General features: G+C 35.3%; 1 protein-coding gene across 1 annotated transcript; it reads left to right on the top strand.

Moving 5' to 3' along the window:
• Positions 1-877: 877 nt before the first annotated feature.
• Positions 878-6,427, top strand: nrtn (neurturin). The gene is made up of 2 exons (XM_073825292.1): positions 878-1,127; positions 5,521-6,427. Exons 1-2 carry the CDS (start codon positions 878-880, stop codon positions 5,946-5,948), a joined length of 678 nt encoding a protein of 225 aa, XP_073681393.1. The 3' UTR covers positions 5,949-6,427.
• Positions 6,428-13,830: the final 7,403 nt, after the last annotated feature.

Raw genomic sequence — 13,830 nt, 5'->3', positions numbered from 1 at the left:
CTTTAGTCTCAAATCATTAGATTTTTTATTTTTTACATCGCATTAAAAATAATTTAGTACTGCACAGACAGATTGTTGTATAACATCAAAGTAACGTGAGAGCTATAGAGAGCCGACGTCTCCTTATGTATTTGAAATGCGTGCACAGTGATTTCATACACGGATCGGTCTGCACAGCGCTGCTTGAAGTTGAACACACCTAATACGTACTGTATGCGTATTTGCATGGATTTGACTGTTCTCTGTAAATTCCAACTTCTCACGTGCCACGATTGGTTGATTGTAATGCCTGCGTGTTATTGGTCAAACTACTTTTTGATCATTACCTTCAGGAAGTATGAAAACAGGAAAACAAAGCCAAAACCTAGATATTTTAGGCAATATAGAAATCCCGGCCCAGTCCAGGAAAAAGAGCATGTATGGTCACCCTAGTTTAGATTTTGGTGGCTAGCTTTAGCAGTTAGTTGCTAGTAAATCATTATTGGACCAGAAAACATGGTTACATTTTATTCTGAGAGTCCACATTAGCTATTCTACTAACAATAAGTACCTTTGCAACTACATGTCAGCTAACTCTCATTGGAGTATTAGTAGAATGCCTGTTGGGGTTAACAGATATTAAGCAGACTTACTAATACTAATACCCTAATGACTGCTGGTTGACATGTGGATGCAAAGCATCTTTGATTTCACTGAAAGCCATTAAGTTGTAGCGCATATTCTGCCAAAATGAAAATTATGTCTCATGTTTTTAGCTTAACTTGTCTAAATGTGATGCCATAATCTCATCAAGCAGTCAAACAGTGCTTGTTTTATGGTTTTGAGTGACGGATGTTTGGTTGTTTTGCAGGGGCCTAATGCTTCTCCTCATTCTAAGATGAAGTTATGGAAGTTTGCTGCCATCGGCCTGATTCTCTGTGGTGCTGCGCTTCCCCTGCTCGTCCTTAAAACTGCTCACTCTTCTCGAGCCCCGCCCCCTCCTCCCCACCGCAGAGCTTCATCCTCATCACTTGCACCTACTCCATCATCTCCATTTACACCCAGGAATTCGTCGTCTACTGTTGCGGTGGTTGGGCGGCAACGGAGGGTCCGATCAGCTGACGGAGGAAACTCTCTCGTATCAGAATGTAAGATCATGACAAGCTCTTATGTTCTTTTGTGTTGTGACAGCAGTTCATTATAGCGTAGACTATCCGTGTTTACATCAGATTGCATTTAGCATGCAGGCCTCCCAGATGTTAGGCTCAAGTCCAACTTCACACAAACAGAATTCCATGTGAATTTAACTCTGATAACCAATATTCCCTGCAGTTTCAGTTTAAACTTTGTACATTCTGCAGCACTGTGGTAACCAAACAGATGTGAAAAATGATTGTTTTCAAACATGTTTTTCCAATTGTTTATATGAGAATTCATATGTATTCGACATAAAATGTGGTTCTACCACATGTACATTTTTGCAGACACCAATCAGAATGTCGCAGTGAGCTAAGAGCGCCAAAATTTATCTCTGCCCACTCCCATGAAGCACACCGAATGACGTTACCAAGTCAGTCTGTCTGCTCTGTAAAAATAGTTAAAGGTATAAGTCACCTAAAAATAAAAATTGTGTCATTAATTTCTCACCCTCATGTCATTTTTAAGCCTGTAAAACCTTTGTTCATCTTCACACAAATTAAGATATTTTTTATTAAATCTGAGAGCTCTCTGACCCTGCATAGACAGCAACACAGCTGACACGTTCTAGGCCGAGAAAGGTGGTTAGCGAAGAGATTAAACTGTTGAATAAAGTCATTATTTTTGTTTTCTTTGGACACAGAACGGATAATCCTAGTTTTATAACATTATGGTTGAACCACGATGTCACATGGACTATTTTAACCATTTCCTTACTACCTTTCTGGGCCTTGAATGTGTCAGTTGCGTTGCTGTCTATGAAGGGACAACGTCTCGGATTTTACAAAAATATCTCAATTTGTGTTCCGAAGAGGAACAAATGTCTTGAGGGTGAGTAATTAATGACAGAATTTTCATTTTTGGGTAAAATAACCCTTTTATATATTGGAGCATTTATTTGCGTTTTAAATATACAGTTTCTGTAGATACAATCAACGACTTGAAATTAATAGTTTTATATTTGTCCATTGATTAAGTCATTTGCAAAGCTTCATGGGATTGTACTTTAGTCCCTTACTAAAGCCATTAAGCAGGGTTGCCATGTCCACCATTTTCCCACAGAATTGAGCTACTTTTACACTGTTGCTCTGTTTTTGAAGTCTGTTTGTTAAAGCTATCTCCCCAAAACACAATTTTGACAGAGGAGACCCCATATGGAAGAGAAAATCCATAGAAAAAAAACAAGTTTGGGATAGTTTTGATTAGAAATTGGTCTGGTTTTGTTTCGCAGACCTGGCATCCCTACAATTAAGTCTATAGTCTTGTCAGTTTTTGCTAGATTTCTATATACCTTTTCTGCTTCAAATCAAAGTTTGTAATAGTGTGAATACAATAAACAACTTTAAATGAATAGTTTTATATTTTTAACGTAATTAAGTCATTTGCAATGTTACATGGGATTGTAGTTCCTTTCCTCACTTTCCTCACTCCATTCAGCAGGGTTGCCAAGTCCATCATTTTACAGCGAAATTGGGCTACTTTTACACTGTTGCCGTGGGTTGTTTTTAAAGTCCACAGGTTAAAGCGATCTCCCCAAATTGCAACTTTGATGGTGGAGAAACCCTACAGAGGAAAAAACTGTGAAAAAAATAATATAAGACTAGTTTTGATTACCAATTGGGCTGGTTTTGTTTTGCAGACCTGGCAACATTGCTGCTAAGTACACCATCTTGTCAGTTTTTGTCCAACTTCCATATACTATTTCTGCTTCAATTCAAAGTTTGTAATGTTGTAAATACAATCAATAACTTTAAATGAATAGTTTTATATTTCTCAATTTTTTATGTGATTAAGTCATTTGCAATACTTCATGAGATTGTAGTTCCTTTCCTTACTAAAGACATTCAGCAGAGTTGCGAAAATTCAGCGAAATTGGGCTACTTTTACACTGTTGCTGTGGGTTGTTTTTGAAGTCCACAGGTTAAAGCAAATTGCAACTTCGATGGTGGAGACCCCCTACAGATAGGAAAACTGTGAAAAATCAAGATTGGACTAGTTTTGATTAGACATTGGGCAAGTTTTGTTTCGCAGACCTGGCAACCCAACCATTAAGTCCATAGTCTTGTCAGTTTTTGCAAGATTTCCTTATACTTTTCTGCTTCAAATCAAAGTTTGTAATGTTGTAAATACAATCAACAACTTTAAATCAATAGTTTTATATTTCTCCATTTTTTTTACGTGATTAAGTGGTTTACAATGCTTCATGGGATTGTAGTTCCTTTTCTCACTCAAGCCATTCAGCAGGGTTGCCAAGTCCGCTGTATTGATGCAAAATTGGGGTACTTTTGCACTGTTGCTGTGGGTTGTTTTTGAAGTCCACAGGTTAAAGTGATCTCCCCAAATTGCAACTTCGATGGCGGAGACACCCTACAGATGGGAAAACTGTGAAAAATCTATATTGGACTAATTTTGATTAGAAATTGGTCGGGTTTTGTTTCGCAGACCTGGCAACCCTACAATTAAGTCCATAGTCTTGTCAGTTTTTGCTAGATTTCTATATACCTTTTCTGCTTCAAATCAAAGTTTGTAATGTTGTAAATACAATAAACAACTTTAAATGAATAGTTTTTTAACATGATTAAAGGGATGGTTCGGAGTAGAATCGACTTCATTGCTATGCACTCCGAAGCCCATGTAAATACCCCATCCGAAGTTTTTTTTTACCTTAGTCAAACATTTATGGAGATATTAGAGTTTTTCGAATTGCTTGTTACAGGAGTGAATGGTACATGTGATGTATCTGGTAAATTGCACCACTAAACGTGCAAGTAATCTTACCAAACTTGTACAGTAGTGTAAATAGGTTATGTACTCACTAAACGCTGCATCGGAACATTTGTAAGTCCACCATGAGTGTTTTAAAAACACGTTTTAGCCGATCCCTACTAGTCTCAAAAACTACAAATGGCGACACGTCGACGTCACTTCCCTGGTTTGAAAAAGGCACGTAAAAGTCCTCCTACAAGTTGACATGCACACAGATGTAGTAGGAGTACTTTTACATGCTTTTTTCAAACCAGGGAAGTGACGTCGACTTGTAGTTTCTGAGACTAGTAGTTCTCGGGTAATACGTGTTTTTAAAACACTCATGGTGGACTTACAAATGTTCTGATGCAGCGTTTTGTGAGTACATAACCTATTTACACTACTGTACAAGTTTGGTAAGATTACTTGCACGTTTAGTGGTGCAATTTACGAGATACATCACATGTACCATTCACTCCTGTAACAAGCAATTCGAAAAACTCTAATATCTCCATAAATGATTGACTAAGGTAAAAAAAAAACTTCGGATGGGGTATTTACATGGGCTTCGGAGTGCATAGCAATGAAGTCGATTCTACTCCGAACCATCCCTTTAAGTCATTTGCAATGCTTCATGGGATAGTTCCTTTCCCCACTAAAGCCATTCAGCAGAGTTGCCAAATCCACTGTTTTACAGCGAAATTGGAATACTTTTACACTGTTGCTGTGGGTTGTTTTTGAAGTCCACAGGTTAAAGCAATAAAAATAAAAACAATAATGAGCCTGGGTTTTTGCAACCCAGGCTCATGAAAATACATGCCTCTACAGTATATACATTTCTGCAACGCTGTAATTACATACCCTATTGCACGTTTCACAGCAGTTTCAAAGTGAAATATCCAGAGAGCAGCGCTAAAACACACATTCAATACATGACCATGGCACGTTTTTATTACGTTGGTACAGGCACATATTGTGGCTGTTAAGAATTCAGAGATCTGGGGCGTGTCGCTAAAGGTTAATGCTCTCTCATGTTGGAAGTATCCCCTACACCAGTGGTTCTCAATCTTGGTCCTGGGGGAGCCCTGCTCTGCACATTTTGCATGTATCCCTTATTTAACACACCTGATTGAGATTATCAACTCATTAAGAGAGAGGTCCATGAACTGAACGAATGAGCTGATGATCTCAATCTGGATTGAGAACCACTGCCCTACACCAAACCCAACCCTAAACCTACAATAATGTTAACAAATGCAAAAGTGATATAAAACACATTTGTTGATGCTGCTGTGCTATTTTAACTTTCTTATGTGGATTTGAGCTGGTTTGTCGAACCGCAGTTTCACAGGGTTCATACCAAAATTGTTTTGAAGCCATAACATAATATTCTGCAAGTAACTGTGTGAAAATTAGGAAAAGGAATAAAAGTTGTCAGAGTTTTACTGCCTCTAGAGTTAAAATTTAACTGGAAACTGCAGTGACTCGTACATTTGGGTATGTTTTTGCAGGTTTGCAGAGGAACGCATGTCCAATGAGCCTACTTTAGGTATTTTTGCCATGTTAAATATTTAACCCTATTTTCTTTCTTCATCTCAGTCATGAAGATGTTTCAGAGCTTCACTGAGGGCGAGTTAAAGCAGGTAATCGGGACACTGGTGGAAAGGAAAGCCCACAGAGATGCCCAGCAGAGCAAAAGGACTAAACGTGCTAAAAAGCGAGCCAAACCCTGCTCGCTGCGGGAGGTGGAGGTGATGGTCAGTCAGCTGGGGTTGGGCTACAAGAGTGACGAGACTATAGTCTTCCATTACTGCAGTGGAAGGTGCACCACTAGTCGGAGAAACTATGACCTGTCGCTGGCGAACATGAAGCGTTTGCAGCTGCTAACAAAGGACCAGAAGGACAAGGCACGCCACAGCCCTTGCTGTCGGCCCATTGCATACGAGGAGGACATCTCCTTCCTTGATAACGACAATAAATACCACACAATCCAAGAAATTTCGGCTAAAGCATGTGGATGCATCTGACAACTCATCAGAGCGCTCAAAAACTTCAGGAAACATGTTTTAATCTCTGAAAAATACACACCCTTGATTCTGAGAAGCAAAAGCATCTGGGCTTAAATCACTAAGGCGAAAGCGAATGTCTTGCATTGCCTTGACGTAAAAAATATTCGACTGACAGATTCTCCTAAGACACTTCTGCCAGGCTTAATGAAGGGAAACCGAAAATACATGAAGCAAATAAGTAATTATTCTGATGTTTAGTCATTGCTAATGAGATGCTGCTGTATATGTTGTTTCTATTGCCTTCGTGGATCTATTTTAAATAGCTTGAAATGTTGGGTGGATGTTGAGCTCAGAGTTTCAATGCAGAAAACCTCTCGAAAATTAATTCAGGGCTTCAGAAAACAAAGCTAGTTCACAAAGGCACACCCAAAGCTGAACAAAACTTCCTCATCTGTAAATGATCCAGCCGCTCTGAAAGGTTTTAACTCTGACATTTCAAAGTGAAAACATTACCACAAATCAAGTTCAAACTAATATATTAGTTATACTGACCATCTACCTCAGCTTTAACATAGTCGACATTGCAAAAAAAAAAAAACACAATATTTCACTAAAATATTTAATTGTGTTTCATATGTATTAAACATTAAAAAATATTAAACAAAAATGATCTATAAAAGAATCAGAAAAGAAGCTAATAATCTACTAAAGGCTGGATTACTCGTCTTTTTCAATTGTTAGGAAGCAATGCCAATTTGTAAATGGTAAACCGAAGAAAAAAAACAAGGATCACACACTTCCAAGTCATTCCAAACACAACAAACTCACACAGAAACAAGCGCCTTGTGACAAATTATAAAACGTGTTCCAAAATCAGCTCATGTTTGATATTCTTCAACTGGGTGGAATCATAGTCCGAAGCTAAAAATATTGGAGTCTGTGACCATCATACACTACACGATTATCCTGCAAAATCTGTCAAAACTGATTTTCCAAAATACACAGACAGGATCTGAGTTTTTGGCAAAATCACGCCAAAAATCTGAGCAAATTTTGTATGTTCCAGCCTCAAGAACCTGATAAATTGAAATGAGTTCCAAATGATACAATTTCATATATTTATGAAACAATACTGCTATGTCCAAAACAATCTCACTGCAAATCCTAACTATTATACTTTTTGGCAAATTGGTGGCTAATATATATAAATTTGTATCTGATCATATGTTTTCATACAATCTGCTTGAACTGCAATTGAATAAATTCTTATGAAATAGATACATTTTCCAATGAGACTGGGTTGCATTGTCTCCACAAGGTTCTTCAAATCTACCAGTCAGGTTGTTTAGAAGAAAATTTCTTTGATTTTTGTGCACTGACAATATCTAGGGCTGGGTAAAAAAAATATATATATACATAGATTTCTCAATTTTAATCGATTCCCATTTTTATGAAACTATATTGATTCCTAAATCCCAAGAATTGATAAGTCTACCCTGTTTTCAGTTAATGAAAACATTGTATTGCACCTCCTATTCAATAAATCACAATAAGCTTTGTGATTTGTTACTTTTGATATGAAACAAAGTCTCAGATTTCAAATTCAGTCCATTTTAGTACAACATTCAAAGAATAAATACCATTTTGGCAGTGTAGAGTGATTGCCTCAGTTCGAGAAGCGACAGTGAACTAATCGTCTCCTCCGCTTTGATACAGTTTCAGTAAAAAATAAACATGAATAAACATCCGAAACTATGTAAAAAAAAAAAAAAAAGTATCAAAATCCATATCCTGTTTCATGTAATTGCTCAATCAGTGTTTCTGCCGCAGAAAGACCACAATATAACAGCTTGTAAACAATATGTCACGTACAAAAGCATTTTAGTACCAGGTTAAAAAATAAAAAAAATTATAAGATTACAAGATTGAAGTCATAATATTTCAAGAATAAAGTCGAAATATTGCTAGAATAAAGTCAAAATTATGAGAATAAAGTAGAAATGTTTTGAGAATAAAGTCGAAATTACGAGAATTCATTTGTAGCAATTACAAGATTAAAGATATAATATTTTTAGAGTGTATTTTAGCCTATTGTGCATGGAAATAGCCTGGATTGGAAGCATCAGAGATATTCCAAAATCTCAGCTTTCAAAATCTGTCTGATTTATAGCGAAATACAAAGACTATGTCTGTTACAATAATGTGTTTTTCCTGCTCTTTAATGTGGCAGATCACTGTATTATATATTGAGACATTTGTTCAATTAAATTAGACTATACTGTTTTTTTTTTCATTCTGTCTGATGTTCATTCATGTTGATATTGTGCTATAAACTTGAAATAAACAGGGAAAACACATTTATAATTAGTATTTGGTAATAAAACTAACAGAATTTCAAAGCTGAGCTGTGTTATATTAAAAGCAACAAAGCACTAAATTATTGCGAGTAGTGTAGTGTCTGGCGCACTACAAATAATGACTGGAAGACGTTAAATATTGTTTACAAGCTGTTTAAAAAACAGCTTGTTGGAGTGTACTTCAACCTTTAGAATGATGTATTGTTGTTTTTAATTAAATACAAGAATTAAATGAAAGATTTTAAAAGCTGAGACTTTGTTTTTAAATTAAAAGTACCAAAAAGCACAAAGCTTATTGCTATTATTGGGTGGCTGGTGCACTACAAATAGGCTGAAACATTTCAACTTTATTCTCGTCATTTAAACTTTATTCTCAAAATATTATGACTTTACTCTCGTAATTTTAGATGTTTTTTTCTGAGGTAAATGTGATGTGACGTTACTACGATGGTGTTTTACACAGCAAAAAATGCTTTTCTTACTTAGGTTTTTTTGTCTTGTTTCCAGCCATATTATCTAAAAATTCTTAAATCAAGAAGGATTTTCTTGACAAGTAAAAATTATTGTCTTGTTTTAAGATTATTTTTCTTGTTCTAAGCAAATATCACTCAATTTTTACTTGTTTTTTTCTGAAAACAAGAACATAACTTTTACTTGTCAAGAAAATCCTTCTTGATTTAAGATTTTTTAGACATTTTGACTGGAAACAAGACAAAAATCAAAGTAGGAAAAGCAATTTTTGCAGTGTAAAACGCCATCGTAGTAATGTAACGTCACGTTTACCTCTAAAACAAAACATATTCGGTCACCATTCGTTAGTCAGCTAAAAAAAAAAATTAACTCTAGAGAGAAGCATTCTGCTAAATATATGCACCATATAACTTATTCATTATAATTTTTTACTGTTCTACAATATTTAAGTTTGAATAAGTCCATCATTTTTTATGACAGACACCATTTAAAAAAAAACTAACTGGAGTAGAAAAATAATTGTCATTTAAAGTTTAAGTTAACTTTTAGTTTAGTATTATAACAATTTTAACCTTCAATATTAGAGTACCAACTGATTCTCATACATATTTTACAGCATTAGTACTTAGTACAGATATACTCTACCATATATATCCAAAATAATCTATATTGAATCAAATCGAATTGAAATCAGAATCGAAATCTTGAAAGTTGTGTCAAAACCCAGCCCTAACAATATCTATTATTGGCCTGGAGATCTTTGAACCATTCCTCATAGGAAAGAAAACAGCAGCTCTGGTTGCATCCCAGGTTCCTCTCATTGTCAGATGGTTTTCAATCTTCTAGATTCTTGCAAGTGTATTGAAACTGAAGGTAACCTCTCAGCAGCAGTCGGTGTCAGGATATCTGTGCCTGAGGTCTTCCCTTGGTTAACCTGTCCAAATCCACTTTGTTTGTGTAAATCCTATCACAGAAGAGTCTAATCCACTTTAGCTCCTGTCAAGCCCTGGCCAAAAATACTGACAACTAAAGGTGGGAAGAACCAACCTCCAAAAGCATCAAATGAGTCTCTAAATAAAACCATGTTCTGATTTTATCCCTAAACTCCACCAAAAATAATCTCCTATAATCAGGCATTAAACAAGCACAGATACTAGTTAGGCTAACTCCTCGTTTCGATTTTCAGTAGTCAATCAGGTTTGCATTGACATAAACATAATACTTTATAATAATAATATTACATAATACTATACTTAGTGGATTACAGCTGCAAAAAGACACGTACGTACACATGATGTCAGCAGATTGCAAATGCGATAATTGCATGCAACAGTCAGCATAACACTATTTATATAGGCTGAAGTACGATGTATCAAAATGAGAGAAATCAATGTCTTGTGCTCAGGACGCAGATGAGTGACCCTTTAAGCCACTAAATCTGATCAGTTCATTAGAGCACTGATGTAATCACAGGAGAAGACTTAAGCCCTAACAAACACCCAGCCTTAAAACTCAACAAACCATGTGCTTACAAGGGTGTACAGACTTTGTGCTACTGTAACAACAATACAAACTGATTTAGATTTTATTTTGTATATAATTTGTTTTCACATATGGACAAAAGTATATATAAAACCAAATCAAAGAATTATGCAATACACTAATGTAGTAATGTGCATGTATACGATTGTAAGAATCTTTTAGCATGCTGAACTAGAACAATTGTTATAAAATTTCACCTCAGAATTTCACATTCATAATCAAATACCGTATGCAAAAAAGTCTGAGCTGTGTCATGCAAGGTTTCTTGTATGATATTGCTTTTATGCAATAATTTAAGGGATAGCTCACCTAAAAATCTACTTTTTAAACCTGCATGACTTTCTTTCTTCTGTGGAACGTAAAAGATTATTTTGGAAATAACGTTTCTCTACTATCTTCTGTTATGATACTAGAATTCTCATTTTTTGGGTAAACTGTACTTCACTGTACTATCAATACACTGACTGATCTTATTCAAATCCAAAAAAACTTTTATTTCACTGACTCAACTTGACTACATTGTTACAAATGAAAATATAACGGTTTGGTCTGATAAAAACAGTTTGCTAATGTATTTACTGCACAGTTTCACTATTTAAGTGAGCAAAATCATTCTAAATGATGTTAAGCTGAATAATAACAAAACATCAACAGTTATGTCTAATCGAAATAGTACTGTATAATCCATTGATATCGAAATCTGTCACTCTTTAGTTAATCGCATTTGTTCTTTTACTTTCTTTGGAGTAACTGCAGTCTCTGAAGAGTTCATCTGTCCGTCCATATGGCCCCAGTCTCTTTCCACCTGCTGCAGTGGGACGTCCTGTTAACCCAGTGCACACACACACACACACATACACATACCTGTACACACAGCCTTTCAGTTCGAGCATTGTTGGACCCTGTTGACCAACTGCAATAAACATTGATGCAATGCATCTATATAACAAATGATGTATATTTATTGAAGAGTAAGTTATGGTTTGTTTATTTATTTAGATGTAGAATCACTGACTTAACGAGAACATATTTATAAAATCTTTTGGGTGCCAAAAAGATCTCAAATGTATTATATTCGATATATAACATGTTTAATAAACTGTATCAGCTTTAAAAACCAACCCAACCCTGTGTGATTTATTATAGCGTCATTGTTTCACTTTTTGAGTTGCATAAGCGCAAATTAAATCCAGATTACAATACTATTTAATTAATTACTGCTGATACATATCAGTGCGATTTGTGTAATAGCAGTAACCTTTACAAGCTCTTATGTCTTAGCATCTGACAGAAACAATTAAACTGTCAAATAATTACAAATTCTACATTTTCCTGTTTTGTCTGTTTATTATTAGTTTTGTTTAAAGAAGGCCAGAGCATTGCGTAGTTATATTTTCTCAGAAGGACGAGAGTTTGTGTGCTTGTTGTGTGAGTTATCTGCTTACCCCCAGGGCATCCAAGATGTAAGTGACTTTGTTTCTTCAGTAGAACACAAACAAAGATTTTTAACTCAAACCGCTGCAGTCTGTCAGTCATATAATGGCAGTCGATGGGCACCAAATCTTTAAGAGTCAGGAAAAACATACACAGACAAAACCAAATTAAACCCTGTGGCTCGTGACGATACATTGAGGTCGTAAGACACAAAACAATCAGTCTGTGCAAGAAACTGAACAGTATTTATATCATTTTTTACCTCTGATCCACCACAATGTCCAACTGTCGCACCAGCTGTTGTGAACGCGTGAACTCTGTGTATTCCAGTTAGGATATGTTGAAAAACTCCCATCTTATTTTCTTCTCCAACTTCAAAATCATCCTACATTGCCTTTTTTTGTAAAGGGCATTCAGTCTTCTTTGCATTTTTACTTTGTAAACACTGGGTTGGTACTTCTGCAGCGATAGGACAATTTTGAAGTTGGAGGACAAAATGGGATGGGAGTTTTTTGACATACCCAAACTGTATTAAACAGGAGTACACATAGTTCGCGCAGAGCTAGACAAGATGAGCATTCGAGGTTAAAAAGTATATAAATTGTCTAATAATCATTTAGAGGCCTTTGAAACTGCAGTAAAACTGCATTTTGGAAGTTCAAACTCGGGGGAACCATAGAAGTCCACTATATGGAGAGAAATCCTAAAATCTTTTCCTCAAAAAACAGAACTGATACAAATATCTTGATATAAAAGTTTATTTTATTTTTTTTGCATGTTTACGCATTACAATTTCTAGTTTTGTATAACCTATATATAAACTTTATATAACCTATTTCCTATTTCCATCACTGTCATCTTACTATGAATAAAACAAGAGCAGGATACACATGAAATAACAGGGATCTACTTGCTTAAAATGTTTGTTTTTCTTATAGTAGTACATCTAATATCAAGGCTTAAGGAGTAGTTCACTTTCAGAACAAAAATTTACAGATAATGTACTCACCCCCTTGTCATCCAAAATGTTCATGTCTTTATTTCTTCAGTCATAAGGAAATTATGTTTTTTGAGGAAAACATTTCAGGATTTCTCTCCATATAATGAACTTCTATATGTTGCCCCCAAGTTTGAACTTACAAAATGGAGCCCTTTGAAGCTGCATTTAAACTGCATGTTGGAAGTTTAACCTCAGGGGCAACATATATGGAGAGAAATGTCCTGAAATGTTTTCCTCAAAAAACATCATTTCTTTACGACTGAAGAAAGAAAGACATTAACATCTTGGATCACAAGGGGGTGAGTACATTATTTGTAAATTTTAGTTCTGAAAGAGAACTACTCCTTTAATGTTCAATTTAACACATCCCCTGTGGAGCAGAAACCATGACACAAAATGGGCTGATGACATAAATTTTGCCAAGTTCAAGAGTCTATAAAAAGACTGTTACTGTAAAAAAAAAGTGTTAGAGGGCCTTAGGTCTCTTTAACACATACTTTGTGGCGGCCAAGAAACCACACATTAAAATGAGCTGATGGCACAATAAGTGGATCAGTGTGCATTGTCCTAAATGCTAAGTTTAATGGCTTCTTGTGCAAGTCTGTATATATATATATATATATATATATATATATATATATATATATATATATTTAATTTTTGCAAAGGTCCTTGAAACTATGTAATATGGTGCTAGAAGAAAGAAACACAAAATGTTTATTTCCTGTATTTTGCATAACCAAAAAGAATCACTAAACAGCTGCTATGAAATCTCACTTCTTGTACAATATATTTATTTTAATTAAATTCTTAATTTCCTATTCTTTTTTTCTATAAAGTCTGAAAACACAAATATTTTTCCATACTCTGCTTTCTTTTTTTATCATACTTTTCCAGACCTGGAAAATACTTCAATCCAATTCCATACTTTTCCAAACTCTGTAGGAGCCCTGTACATATAAACAAGTCTAAATTATTTCCATGTTTTTGCCGCAAAAATACATTTTATTATATGGAAAGCACATGCTCTCTTTCTCCCGCTCTCTGTCACTTACAAATGCAAACACACACGATACAAACACACTTGCTCACACGG

This window comes from Garra rufa, chromosome 20, assembly GCF_049309525.1.
Source record: "Garra rufa chromosome 20, GarRuf1.0, whole genome shotgun sequence".
Lineage (NCBI taxonomy): Eukaryota > Metazoa > Chordata > Actinopteri > Cypriniformes > Cyprinidae > Garra > Garra rufa.
The sequence above is the reverse complement of the archived record's forward strand: the minus strand, read 5'-3'. Positions and strand labels throughout refer to the sequence as shown.

Excerpts from the sequence above, each read along its gene's own strand:
- nrtn (XM_073825292.1), top strand. The coding sequence starts at position 878 with ATGAAGTTATGGAAGTTTGCTGCCATCGGCCTGATTCTCTGTGGTGCT. Across the intron at positions 1,128-5,520 it reads AAACTCTCTCGTATCAGAAT|TCATGAAGATGTTTCAGAGC; the intron begins GTAAGATCATGA and ends TCTTCATCTCAG.